Consider the following 13,530-nt stretch of genomic DNA (forward strand, 5'->3'; position numbering starts at 1 on the left):
ACGCCCCAGTTCTGCCAGCGCAGCGCAGGGAAGCACCAGTTCCCAGTCCGGACACGATTCCCGAGCTGGGAATGCCGGCCCGGCGCTGCTCGGAGCTGGGAGGGGTCTGGAGCCAGCGGGATCCCCCCGCCGAGCCCCGGGACCCCCACCCCGAGCGCACGGGATGGGTTTGGATCGGGGCAGTCCCCGCCCAGGGACCCCCGGGAACACCGAGCGCTGCCTAGGGATGGGATTCCCACTGGAGAGACCCCACAGAGGGGATGGAGGTGGCACATGGGTGACCCCCGGGACCCTCCCCCACCTTTCCAGCACCCTTTGGGATGGGGGAGCCGCTGCTCAGGGACCCCCGGGACCACCGACAGCCAGCCAAGAACGGGACTCGCATCGGACAGATCCCACAGAGCAGGACGGAGGCAGCACACCGAGACCCCCGGGACCCTCTCCCACTGTCCCAGCCCCCTTTGGCCTGGGGGAGCCGCTCTCCCGGGACCCCCCGGGATCACCAACAGCCGCCTGCGGATGGGATTCCCACTGCAGAGACCCCGCAGAGCGGCTCAGAGGCAGCGACCCCCGGGACCCTCTCCCACCACCCCACCACCCTCGGGCCGGGGCAGCCGCTGCCCGGCGACCCCCGGCCCCCTCCGCCTGCTGTCCCCCGTCCCCCCGGGGTGATGCCGCTGCCCCGGGGCCGCCCCCCGCTCCCGCGGTCCCCGTCGGCGGCGGCGCTCCGGGGCGGTGGGCGGTGCATCCCCGGCGCTCCATCCCCGCCCCGCAGCCGCCCGAGCGGAGCCGCCGCGGCCGGACCCGATGCCGGGAGCTGGGCGCTGAGGGCGGCCCCGACATGGGGGTTCTCAGCATCACGGACCAGGTACGGCCGCCGCCCCGTCCTCCCCTCCCCGCTCCCGCCCGCCGCCGCCGCCGCCGCGCCCGGGCCGCGCCGCCACGGCAGCCCGGGGATGTGCGGCCTAGCGCGGCTCCGCCACCGGGCCCGGCCCGGCGCCGCCCCAGGCCGCGGGCCCCGCTCCGCCGGGCCCCCCCCGCCGCCCCCGGCCCCGCCGCAGCCCCGGGATGTGCGGGGGTCGCCGCTCGCACCCGCTCCGGGCCCAGCGCGGTCGGGCCGGGCCGGGCCGGGCCGGGAACGGGAGAGCGCCGGGGATGGGAGCGCCTGGATCGGGAGCGGGAGAACGCCGGGGATGGGACCCCTTGGAGAGGGAAGGGCAGAGCCCCCGGGATGGGACCCTCGGGAGGGAACCCCCCCGGCCCGGGAACGGCGGAGCTCCCGGGGTGGGAGCGCCTGGATCGGGAACGGGAATGGGACCCCCCGAATCGGGAATGTGAAGCATCCAAGGGGGATCCTGGCCCGGGAGAACCCCGGGAATGGGAGCCCTGGGCCGGGAGTGGCGGAGCCCTGGGGACGGGACCCTCGGGAGGGACCTCCCCGCCCGGGCACTGCGGAGCATCGAGGGGGGATCCCGGCCCTGGGACCCCCCGGTCCGAGGATCAGGGAGATCCCTGGGCTTGGGACACCTGGATCGGGAGCAGGAGAATCCCGGGAATGGCAGCCCCTGGATCGGGAACAGCGGAGCCCGCAGGGATGGGACACCTGGATCGGGATTGGGAGAACCCCGGGAATGGGAGAACCCTGGGCATGGGAGAACCTTGGGGATGGGAGAGCCCCGGGAATGGGAGAGCCCCGGGAATGGGAGAATCCCGGGAATGGGAGAATCCCGGGAATGGAAGCCCCTGGACCGGGAACAGCAGAGCCCCGGCCAGGGGTGGGATCCCCGGCCAGGAACGGGAGAGCCCCGGGGATGGGACCCGCTGGATGAGGAACGGGAGATCCCTGAGGCTGGGACCCGCTGGATCGGGAGCAGGAGAACCTCGGGAACGGGAGAACCCCGGCGATGGGACCCCCGCTCCGGGAGCGGGAGATCCTTGGGGTTGGGACGCCTGGATCGGGAATGGGAGAACCCCGGGAATGGGAGAATCCCGGGAATGGGAGAATCCCGGGAATGAGACCTCCTGGATCAAGGAGTTCGGAGCATCAAGGGGGGATCCCAGCCCCAAGACCCCCGGGATGGGACCCCAGCCCGCCCCGGCCTCGCTGCTCTTCCTTCTGCCTGGCCTGGATTTTGGGGGGCGCCTCTGGGCTGCAGGGCGGCCTCGTTGGGGTTTTGGGGACACCTCTGGGGTTCGGGGTGTTCTCGCTGAGGTTTTGGGGACACCTCTGGGGCGCAGGGTGTCCCCGTCAGGTTTTGGGGGTACCCGTGGTGTGCGGCGTGTCCCCGTGGGGCTTTGGGACACCTTTGGGGTGCAGCGTGTCCCCACTGAGTTTTGGGGGTGCCCCTCGTGTGTGGGGTGTCCCCATCGGGTTTTGGGGATGCTTCTGGGATGCAGAGTGCCCCTGTCATGTTTTAGGGACGAATCTGGGCTGCGGGGTGTCCCCATCGGGTTTTGGGGATGCTCCTGGGGTGCGGGGTGTCCCCATAAAGTTTTGGGGACACCTCTGAGGTCCCTGTCATGTTTTGGGGGCACCTCTGGCTCGCAGGGTGTCCCCATCAGGTTTTGGGGTTACTCTTGGGGTGCAGAGAGCCCCTGTTGGGTTTTGGGGGAACTCTTGGGGTTCAGAGTGTCCCTGTCATGTTTTGGGGATGTTTCTGGGGTGCAGAGTGTCCCCATCGGGTTTTGGGGACACTCTTGGTGTGCAGGGAGCCCCTGTTGGGTTTTGGGGGAACTCTTGGGGTTCAGAGTGTCCCTGTCATGTTTTGGGGATGTTTCTGGGGTTCAGAGTGTCCCCATCAGGTTTTGGGGATGTTTCTGGGGTGCAGAGTGTCCCCATCGGGTTTTGGGGACACTCTTGGTGTGCAGGGAGCCCCTGTTGGGTTTTGGGGACACTCTTGGGGTGCAGAGTGTCCCTGTCATGTTTTGGGGATGTTTCTGGGGTTCAGCGTGTCCCTGTCATGTTTTGGGGATGTTTCTGGGGTTCAGAGTGTCCCCACCAGGTTTTGGGGACACTCTTGGTGTGCAGGGAGCCCCTGTTGGGTTTTGGGGATGTTTCTGGGGTTCAGAGTGTCCCCACTGGGTTTTGGGGATGTTTCTGGGGTTCAGAGTGTCCCCACCGGGTTTTGGGGATGTTTCTGGGGTGCAGAGTGTCCCCACCGGGTTTTGGGGATGTTTCTGGGGTTCAGCGTGTCCCTGTCATGTTTTGGGGATGTTTCTGGGGTGCAGAGTGTCCCCATCAGGTTTTGGGGACACCCCTGTTGGGTGCCAGGACAACCCTCCCCTGGCCCTGCTGTCCCCTCAGCGGAGCCGTGACCCCGCTGGGCTCAGACCCCCCCTTTTCCCCACAGATTCCCCCAAAACCACCTTCACCCCCCGGATTTTGGGGCCGGGAGCTGCCAGAGCCCCCCAATCCCAACCCCACACCAAACCCTGGCTCCGCTCCTGCCGTCGATCCAGGGATGAATTTTGGGGCGCCGCGAGGAGGAGCTGAGGATGAGGGGGATGAAAAAAGGGGGGATTTGGGATGGGAGGGGATGAAGGAAGCGGGGGCTGAGCCCAGGGATTGGAACAGAACTTTGTTTTTTGGGATGCTCCAACCGCCGGTGTTTTCCAGCTTTTCCCTTCATTTGTTTTTTGGGGGGAAAAAACCCTTTTTTGTTAAAAAAACCCCCGATTTTCTTACCGAGGGATGCCGAGGCCGCTGCGTTCCAGGGGGATGGCGCAGCCCTGCCCCGAGCCAGGATGTGTTCCCGGGCTTGGAGTGCCCTTTTTTTTGGGATCAGGCAGGGCTGGGAAGGGGTTTCTGCCAGCCGGAGCTTGGTGTCCTCTGGAGGGGCTGGAAAAAGCGGGATTTGAGGATTTTGAGCTTGAAATCCGATTTTTGGGGGGTGGGTGGAGCTGGGGGGGGCTGCAGCACCTGGATCCCTCCATCCCAAAAGGATCCCTCCATCCCAAAAAAGATCCCTCCATCCCAAAAGGATTTGTCCATCCTAAAAGGAAGGATCCCTTAATCCCAAAAGGATCCCTAAATCCCCAAAGGATCCCCCCATCCCAAAAGGATCCCTCCATCCCAAAAGGAAGGATCCCTGCATCCTAAAAGGATCCTTCCATCCCAAAAGGATCCCTCCATCCCAAAAGGGAGGATCCCTTAATCCCAAAAGGATCCCTCCATCCCCAAAGAGTCTCTCCATCCCAAAATGATCCCCCTATCCCAAAAGGATCCCTGCATCCCAAAGGATCCCTCCATCCCAAAAGGAAGGATCCCTCCATCCCAAAAGGATCCCCCCATCCCAAAAGGATCCCTCCATCCCAAAAGGATCTCTCCATCCTAAAAGGTAGGATCCCTTAATCCCAAAAGGATCCCTAAATCCCCAAAAGGATCCCTCCATCCCCAAAGGATCCCTCCATCCCCAAAGGAAGGATCCCTCCATCCCAAAAGGATCCCTCCATCCCAAAAGGAAGGATCCCTCCATCCCAAAAGGAAGGATCCCTCCATCCCAAAAGGATTCCTCCATCCCAAACGGATCCCTCCATCCCCAAAGGATCCCTCCATCCCAAAAGGATCCCTCCATCCCCAAAGGAAGGATCCCTCCATCCCCAAAGGATCCCTCCATCCCAAAAGGATCCCTAAATCCCAAAAGGAAGGATCCCTCCATCCCCAAAGGAAGGATCCCTCCATCCCAAAAGGAAGGATCCCTCCATCCCAAAAGGAAGGATCCCTCCATCCCAAAAGGATCCCTCCATCCCAAAAGGAAGGTTCCCTGCATCCCAAAGGATCCCTCCATCCCAAAAGGAAGGATCCCTCCCTCCCCAAAGGATCCCTGCATCCCAAAAGGATTCCCGCATCCCAAAAGGATCCCTCCATCCCAAAAGGGAGGATCCCTCCATCCCAAAAGGAAGGATCCCTTAATCCCCAAAGGATCCCTCCATCCCCAAAGGATCCCTCTGTCCCAAAAGGAAGAATCCCTCCATCCCAAAAGGAAGAATCCCTGCATCCCAAAAGGATCCCTCCATCCCAAAAGGAAGGATCCCTCCCTCCCCAAAGGATCCCTGCATCCCAAAAGGATCCATCCATCCCAAAAGGATCCCTCCATCCCAAAAGGAAGGATCCCTCCCTCCCCAAAGGATCCCTCCATCCCAAAAGGATCCCTCTGTCCCAAAAGGAAGGATCCCTCCATCCCAAAAGGAAGAATCCCTCCATCCCCAAAGGATCCGTCCATCCCAAAAGGATCCCTTAATCCCCAAAGGATCCCTCCATCCCAAAAGGATCCCTCCATCCCAAAAGGAAGGATCCCTGCATCCCAAAAGGATCCCTCCATCCCCAAATGGATCCCTCCATCCCCAAAGGATCCCTCCATCCCCAAAAGGATCCCTCCATCCCAAAAGGAAGGATCCCTGCATCCCAAAAAGCTCCGAGGCCGGAGCGGGGCCGTGTTGGGCTCGGCAGCGATCGGGGGGTGCTGAGCATCCCAAGAGCAGCCGCCGCTCCCGTTTTTCTGTGGGAAAAGGGCATTTTTAGGTCCGGGAACACGGAATGGGGTTCAGGGATCGTGGCTGTCCCGGAGGGATTTGGGGTTTGTGCCCAAATTTCGGGGGGCAGGAGCTGGAGTTGTTCCCGTTGCGGAGAGCTCGGCCCTGGCTTTCCCGGCCATTCCCAGCTCCGCCTTTCAAGGAACAGCCAGGAAAAAAATGGCTTTGCTGGCTGGAAAAAGGTTCTGGGGCTGGGGGGGACGGGGGGGAGGGAGGGGCTGCCCGGGCTGGGAGGGGAATTTGCTCCTGGAGTGGGATCTGGGAGCGGGGATTTGCTCCTGGAGCGGGATCTGGGAGTGGGGATTTGCTCCTGGAGTGGGATCTGGGAGCAGGGATTTGCTCCTGGAGCGGGATCTGGGAGTGGGGATTTGCTCCTGGAGTGGGATCTGGGAGCAGGGATTTGCTCCTGGAGCGGGATCTGGGAGTGGGGATTTGCTCCCAGAGAGGGATCAGGGAGTGGGGATTTGCTCCTGGAGTGGGATCTGGGAGCGGGGATTTGCTCCTGGAGTGGGATCTGGGAGCGGGGATTTGCTCCTGGAGCAGGATCTGGGCTTCTGGAGCGGGATCTGGGAGTGGGGATTTGCTCCTGGAGCGGGATCTGGGAGCGGGGATTTGCTCCTGGAGTGGGGATTTGCTCCTGGAGTGGGATCTGGGAGTGGGGATTTGCTCCTGGAGCGGGATCAGGGCTGGAGCGGGATCTGGGAGTGGGGATTTGCTCCCAGAGTGGGAATTTGCTCCCAGGGAGGGATCAGGGCTGGAGCAGGATCTGTGAGTGGGGATTTGCTCCTGGACCGGGATCAGGGCTGTACCGGGATCTGGGAGCGGGGATTTGCTCCTGGAGCTGGATCAGGGCTGGAACAAGGATCTGGGAGTGGGAATTTGCTCCTGGAGTGGGATCAGGGCTGGAGTGGGATCTGGGAGTGGGGATTTGCTCCTGGAGTGGGATCAGGGCTGGAGTGGGATCTGGGAGTGGGGATTTGCTCCTGGAGCGGGATCTGGGAGTGGAGATTTGCTCCCGGAGTGGGATCTGGGAGTGGGGATTTGCTCCTGGAGTGGGATCTGGGAGTGGGGATTTGCTCCCGGAGTGGGATCTGGGAGTGGGGATTTGCTCCCGGAGTGGGATCTGGGAGTGGGGATTTGCTCCTGGAGCGGGATCTGGGAGCGGGGATTTGCTCCTGGAGTGGGATCTGGGAGCGGGGATTTGCTCCTGGAGTGGGATCTGGGAATGGGGATTTGCTCCTGGAGTGGGATCTGGGAGTGGGGATTTGCTCCTGGAGTGGGATCTGGGAGCGGGGATTTGCTCCTGGAGCAGGATCTGGGCTTCTGGAGCGGGATCTGGGAGTGGGGATTTGCTCCTGGAGTGGGATCTGGGAGTGGGGATTTGCTCCTGGAGCGGGATCTGGGAGCGGGGATTTGCTCCCGGAGCAGGGATCTGGGAGCAGGGATTTGCTCCTGGAGCGGGATCAGGGCTGTACCGGGATCTGGGAGCGGGGATTTGCTCCTGGAGAGGGGACTTGCTCCTGGAGCGGGATCAGGGCTGGAGCAGGATCTGGGAGCGGGAATTTGCTCCCAGAGAGGGATCAGGGAGTGAGAATTTGCTCCTGGAGCGGGGATCTGGGAGCAGGGATTTGCTCCTGGAGCAGGATCTGGGAGCAGGGATTTGCTCCTGGAGAGGGGATTTGCTCCTGGAGCGGGGATCTGGGCTGGAGTGGGATCTGGGAGTGGGGATTTGCTCCTGGAGCTGGATCAGGGCTGGAGCAGGGATCTGGGAGCGGGGATTTGCTCCTGGAGAGGGGATTTGCTCCCGGAGCGGGGATCTGGGAGTGGGGATTTGCTCCTGGAGTGGGATCTGGGAGTGGGAATTTGCTCCTGGAGTGGGATCAGGGCTGTACCAGGATCTGGGAGCAGGGATTTGCTCCTGGAGCTGGATCAGGGCTGGAGCAGGGATCTGGGAGCGGGGATTTGCTCCTGGAGAGGGGATTTGCTCCCGGAGCGGGGATCTGGGAGTGGGGATTTGCTCCTGGAGCGGGATCAGGGCTGTACCGGGATCTGGGAGCGGGGATTTGCTCCTGGAGCAGGATCAGGGCTGGAGTGGGATCTGGGAGCAGGGATTTGCTCCCGGAGTCGAGATTTGCTCCTGGAGTGGGATCAGGGCTGTACCGGGATCTGGGAGTGGGGATTTGCTCCCGGAGTCGGGATTTGCTCCCGGAGTGGGGATTTGCTCCTGGAGTGGGATCAGGGCTGTACCGGGATCAGGGAGTGGGGATTTGCTCCCGGAGTGGGGATTTGCTCCTGGAGTGGGATCAGGGCTGTACCGGGATCAGGGAGCGGGGATTTGCTCCCGGAGTGGGGATTTGCTCCCGGAGCGGGGTCCGGCTGCCGTGGCGCTCCGGCCGTGTCCCCGTCACTGTCACCTCTCGCTGTCCCCTGCAGCCCCCTCTGGTCCAAGCCATCTTCAACCGGGATGTGGAGGAGGTTCGGTCGCTGCTGAACCAGAAGGAGAACATCAATGTACTGGTGAGGGCTCCCCAAATCCCCCCCATCCCATCCCATCCCTCACCCCATGCTCCCCAAATCCTTCCTGTCCCTCACCTGGTGCTCCCCAAATCCCCCCCATCCCCGTCCCTCACCCCATGCTCCCCAAATCCTTCCTGTCCTTCACCCAGGGCTTCCCAAATCCTTCCTGTCCTTCACCCAGAGCTCCCCAAATCCTTCCTCTCCTTCACCCAGAGCTCCCCAAATCCTTCCTGTCCCTCACCCAGGGCTCCCCAAATCCTTCCTGTCCTTCACCTGGTGCTCTCCAAATCTTTCCTGTCCCTCACCTGGTGCTCCCCAAATCCCTCCCATCCCCGTCCCTCATCCCATGCTTCCCAAATCCTTCCTGTCCTTCACCTGGTGCTCCCCAAATCCTTCCTGTCCCTCACCTGGTGCTCTCCAAATCCTTCCTGTCCTTCACCCAGGGCTCCCCAAATCCTTCCTGTCCCTCACCCCATGCTCCCCAAATCCCCCCCATCCCGTCCCTCATCCCATGCTCCCCAAATCCTTCCTGTCCCTCACCCCATGCTCCCCAAATCCCTCTCGTTCCCATCCCTCACCCCGTGCTCCCCAAATCCCATCCCCATCCCCATCCCTCATCCCATGCTCCCCAAATCCTTCCTGTCCTTCACCCAGAGCTCCCCAAATCCTTCCTGTCCCTCACCCAGGGCTCCCCAAATCCGTCCTATCCCCATCCTTCACTTGGTGCTTCCAAAATCCTTCTCCCATCCCTTTCCTGGTGCTCCCCAAATCCCTCCCGTTCCCATCTCCATCCATCACTCAGGGTCCCCCAAATCCCTCCTGGGCTGTTCCAAAGCCTGACCACCCTTCCCATGAGGGAATTCCTGCTGCTGTCCATCCTGACCCTCTCCTGGAGGAATCTGGGGCCATTTCTCATCCTGGTGTTCCCTGGGAGCAGAGCCTGACCCCACCCGGCTGCGCTCTCCTGTCAGGGAGTTGTGGGGTGAAAAGGTCCCTCCTGAGCCTCCTTCGCTCCGGGCTGAGCCCCTTTCCCAGCTCCCTCAGGAGTTCTCCAGACCCTTCTCCTGCTGGCCCAGCCCTTGGCCAGCTCCATTCCCATCTCCCTCCCCTCACAGCGCAGCACTGGAGGAGGGGGAGGAGGAGGAGGAGGAGGAGGAGAAGGCTCTCCCATCCTTCTCCCACCCTCTCCTGTCCTTTCCCATCCTTTCCCATCCCTCTCCCAGCCCCTCCCATCTTTTCCCATCCCTCTCCCACCCTCTCCCACCCTCTCCCACCCTCTCCCACCCTCTCCTGTCCTTTCCCACCCTCTCCCACCCTCTCCCATCCCTCTCCCATCCCTCTCCCATCCCTCTCCCATCCCTCTCCCATCCCTTTTCCATCCCTTTCCCACCCTCTCCCACCCCTCTCCCACCCTTTCCCACCCTCTCCCACCCCTCTCCCATCCCTCTCCCATCCCTCTCCCATCCTCCTCCCACCCTCTCCCACCCTCTCCCATCCCTTTCCCACCCTCTCCCACCCTCTCCCACCCTCTCCCACCCTCTCCCACCCTCTCCCACCCTTTCCCACCCTCTCCCACCCTTTCCCATCCCTCTCCCACCCTTTCCCACCCTTCTCCCATCCCTCTCCCACCCTCTCCCACCCTCTCCCATCCTTTCCCATCCCTCTCCCACCCTCTCCCATCCTCTCCCACCCTCTCCCACCCCTCCACGCTCACGGATGGATGTTTTCCCATCCCCCCAAGGACCAAGAACGCCGGACACCGCTCCATGCTGCTGCCTACATCGGAGACGTTGCAATCCTCGAGCTCCTCATTCTGTCAGGTGAGATCCCGGGATCGCCCCCGATCCCAATCCCGATCCCGATCCCGATCCCGATCCCGATCCCGATCCTGCCCTCGGGGGTGCAGCGGGAGGGGGTTTGGTCCCTCCGAGCGGGGTGGCAGCCGGGCGAGGATTAGGGGATGGTGCCAAAATCAATCCCAAGAGGTTTTTGTTTTGTCTTGGAACCGAAATAGCCGAGCTGGAGGCAGAGCCAGGAGGGGGATGTGGGGTGCTGGAGGTGCTCCGAGGAGCAGTTTCCACTTGATCCCGGAGAAAATCCCCTGAAATCCGGCGGGTTCTGCTCGCTTTTGGGTGGTGTCCCCTGTCACCCTCTGGAAAAACTCTGTGTTTGGGCTCTGTGTGTTGAATTTTGGGTGTCCTCACCCTGTGGAGCCTCGGGGACACCGGCATGAGAGGGGGAACCCCAAGGCTGCCGCGATCCCGCGTGACCCCGACGGCGAGAAACTCCGCAAAATTCCCAGCCCAGGCCTCGTTCACCGGGATTTGGGATGCTCAGCTCCGCCTGCAGAGCCCTCACCCGCCCTGTGGGGATTTCCCCTGCCCCCTCTCGGGTTCTGGGCAGCGGGGAGAGGGGATTTTGGGGCGCTAGGACCCCGCTGAGCCCCGCTGTGTCCCCGCAGGTGCTAATGTGAACGCGAAGGACACGGTCTGGCTCACGCCGCTGCACCGCGCCGCGGCCTCGCGCCACGAGGTGGGTGCCCTGGGAGGGGGCTGCTCCCTGGGGGTGTGGTGGGTGCTGCTTCGAGAAGGGGGCTGTGCTTCTCCTCCTCTTTCCCTGCTTTGGGCTCAGAGTGGGAGGAAAAACCTCCTTGGTTGCCTTCCCTGCGTCTCCCAGGGATTTTTTTTCCCCCCCCATTTCCTCCTGTCTGCCTTCACCCCTTCCCCAGGACTTTCTCTGTTCCATCCTTACATCCCCTGGAGGGATTTCAGGGCTCCCTCCCTGTCCCTCAAGAGCTGATCCCAAAAGATCTCTTTGGAAAGTTTTCCTGGCCTTTATTTTTTGTGGGTTTGACTTCATCCCAATTAACTTCGCCCTGGTTTGGGCTGAGATGGGGAATGTCCTGGAAAGAGTGGGAGGAAAAACCTCCTTGCTTGCCTTCCCTGCATGTCCCAGGGATTTTTTTTCCCCCCCCATTTCCTCCTCTCTGCCTTCACCCCTTCCCCAGGGCTTTCTCTGTTCCATCCTTACATCCCCTGGAGGGATTTCAGGGCTCCCTCCCTGTCCCTCAAGAGCTGATCCCAAAAGATCTCTTTGGAAAGTTTTCCTGGCCTTTATTTTGTGTGGGTTTGACTTCATCCCAATTAACTTCGCCCTGGTTTGGGCTGAGATGGGGAATGTTCTGGAAAGAGTGGGAGGAAAAACCTCCTTGGTTGCCTTCCCTGCGTCTCCCAGAGATTTTCCCCCCACCCCCCCATTTCCTCCTCTCTGCCTTCACCCCTTCCCCAGGGCTTTCTCTGTTCCATCCTTACATCCCCTGGAGGGATTTCAGGGCTCCCTCCCTGTCCCTCAAGAGCTGATCCCAAAAGATCTCTTTGGAAAGTTTTCTTGGCCTTTATTTTGTGTGGGTTTGACTTCATCCCGATTAACTTCCCCCTGGTTTGGAGAGTGAGGAGTTGTTGGTTGGAGCCAGGAGATCTGAAGCCCTGAGTGGGATTTTCCTGCTCAGCAGGGTGGGACATGAAGGTGTTTGTTGGGAATGTGTGTGGACAATCCCTAAAACACGGAGCTCCTGCTGCTTCTCCGGGGATTTGGGAGTTTGGCCGCCCTTGTTTTTCCACCTGGCAAGTTCTGCCGTGCCCAGCTGCCCAGAGGAGCCTTCCCAAAACGCTTTCCCTGCTCTCTGGCGTGGCTGGGTTGGTTTTCCGGGGCTTCACGTGCCCCAGGAGCAAAGAGCAGAGCAGCAGATCCGTGGGGTCGGGATCCCTGGAAGTCCAATGTGGGTCAGTGGGACACGTTTGTCATCCCCAGGGGTCTGCTGAGTCACCAGGGAATGTTCACTCCCCGTTCTTCCCGTGGTTCTTCCCGTGGTTCAGGGCTTTCCCTTCCCCCAGCCAGGATTCGCAGCTGGGATGGGGTGGGATGAGCCCACCTGGCTCAGGTCCTACCTGGAAACGGAGCTGGAGCAGCCCAGGGGAGGGATGGAGGGTTCAGAGAATCCCGGGAGCTTTGGGAAAGGTCTCCAAGTCCAACCCCAGCAGGGCCCTGGGTGGCACCTCCAGGCCTTGGACACCTCCAGGGATGGGCACTCCAATCCCTCCTGGGCTGTTCCAAAGCCTGACCACCCTTCCCATGAGGGAATTCCTGCTGCTGTCCATCCTGACCCTCTCCTGGAGGAATCTGGGGCCATTTCTCATCCTGGTGTTCCCTGGGAGCAGAGCCCGACCCCACCCGGCTGCGCTCTCCTGTCAGGGAGTTGTGGGGTGAAAAGGTCCCTCCTGAGCCTCCTTCGCTCCAGGCTGAGCCCCTTTCCCAGCTCCCTCAGGAGTTCTCCAGACCCTTCTCCTGCTGGCCCAGCCCTTGGCCAGCTCTGGCCACGTTCTGGCCCCTCAGTGTCCCTGTGGCCGTGAGGGCCCAGAACTGGACCCAGCACTGGAGGAGCCTCAGCAGTGCCAGCGCAAGGGGCAATCCCTGCCCTGGGGCTGAGACAGCCCAGGTGCCATCCTGGCGACACCAGTCCAGCCCCAGGGCCTTTCCCAGTGGGAATATCCCTGAGAAAAACCCCCACACGTGGCTTCGGGGTGGCCACGGACACAATCAGCTCCTTCCCTTTGAGGCGTGGGGGGAAATGCCGCAGTCGCAGCTCTGGAATCACGAGGGGTCCGGAGCTGGGGGTGGTTCTGGGGCTCCCCGGCGCCGTGTCCGAGCTCTGCTCCCCGCTCCCACCCCACAGAAAGCCCTTCACCTGCTCCTGAAGCACTCGGCCGACGTCAACGCCCGCGACAAGCACTGGCAGACGCCGCTGCACGTGGCCGCGGCCAACCGGGCCACCAAGTGCGTGGAGGCCCTGGTGCCCCTGCTGAGCACCGTCAACGTGGCCGACCGCACCGGGCGCACGGCTCTGCACCACGCCGTGCACAGCGGCCACCTCGAGGTGCGGCCGGGGACATGGGGGTGGGCAGGGGTGTGAGGGGTGGGCAGGGACATGAGGGACATTGGGGTGGGCAGGGACGTGAGGGGTGGGCAGGGACGTGAGGGGTGGGCAGGGATGTGAGGGGTGGGCAGGGGTGTGAGGGGTGGGCAGGGACGTGAGGGGTGGGCAGGGGTGTGAGGGGTGGGCAGGGGTGTGAGGGGTGGGCAGGGGTGTGAGGGGTGGGCAGGGACGTGAGGGGTGGGCAGGGGTGTGAGGGGTGGGCAGGGGTGTGAGGGGTGGGCAGGGACGTGAGGGACATCGGGGTGGGCAGGGGTGTGAGGGGTGGGCAGGGATGTGAGGGGTGGGCAGGGGTGTGAGGGGTGGGCAGGGACGTGAGGGGTGGGCAGGGATGTGAGGGGTGGGCAAGGACGTGAGGGGTGGGCAGGGACGTGAGGGGTGGGCAGGGACGTGAGGGGTGGGCAGGGGTGTGAGGGACACTGGGGTGGGCAGGGACATGGGGTGGGCAGGGACGTGAGGGGTGGGCAGGGACGTGAGGGGTGGGCAGGGGT

The 13,530-nt window shown here is 62.6% G+C and overlaps 1 protein-coding gene across 2 annotated transcripts in view; it reads left to right on the forward strand.

The window, feature by feature from the left end:
• Nucleotides 1–789: 789 nt before the first annotated feature.
• Nucleotides 790–13,530, forward strand: part of ANKRD52 (ankyrin repeat domain 52) — a 69,642-nt gene continuing 56,901 nt past the window's right edge. Inside the window, exons 1-5 of one of the 2 annotated variants that reach the window (XM_068997684.1) lie at nucleotides 790–868; nucleotides 7,966–8,049; nucleotides 9,791–9,869; nucleotides 10,511–10,581; nucleotides 12,782–12,982. In XM_068997684.1, the coding sequence (XP_068853785.1) occupies nucleotides 842–868; nucleotides 7,966–8,049; nucleotides 9,791–9,869; nucleotides 10,511–10,581; nucleotides 12,782–12,982 (462 nt within the window). In that variant the 5' untranslated portion in view covers nucleotides 790–841. The remainder of the gene's footprint in view (nucleotides 869–7,965; nucleotides 8,050–9,790; nucleotides 9,870–10,510; nucleotides 10,582–12,781; nucleotides 12,983–13,530) is intronic. The other variant, XM_068997685.1, reaches the window with a different exon arrangement.

The sequence above is a fragment of the Aphelocoma coerulescens genome, chromosome 29 (assembly GCF_041296385.1).
Source record: "Aphelocoma coerulescens isolate FSJ_1873_10779 chromosome 29, UR_Acoe_1.0, whole genome shotgun sequence".
Lineage (NCBI taxonomy): Eukaryota > Metazoa > Chordata > Aves > Passeriformes > Corvidae > Aphelocoma > Aphelocoma coerulescens.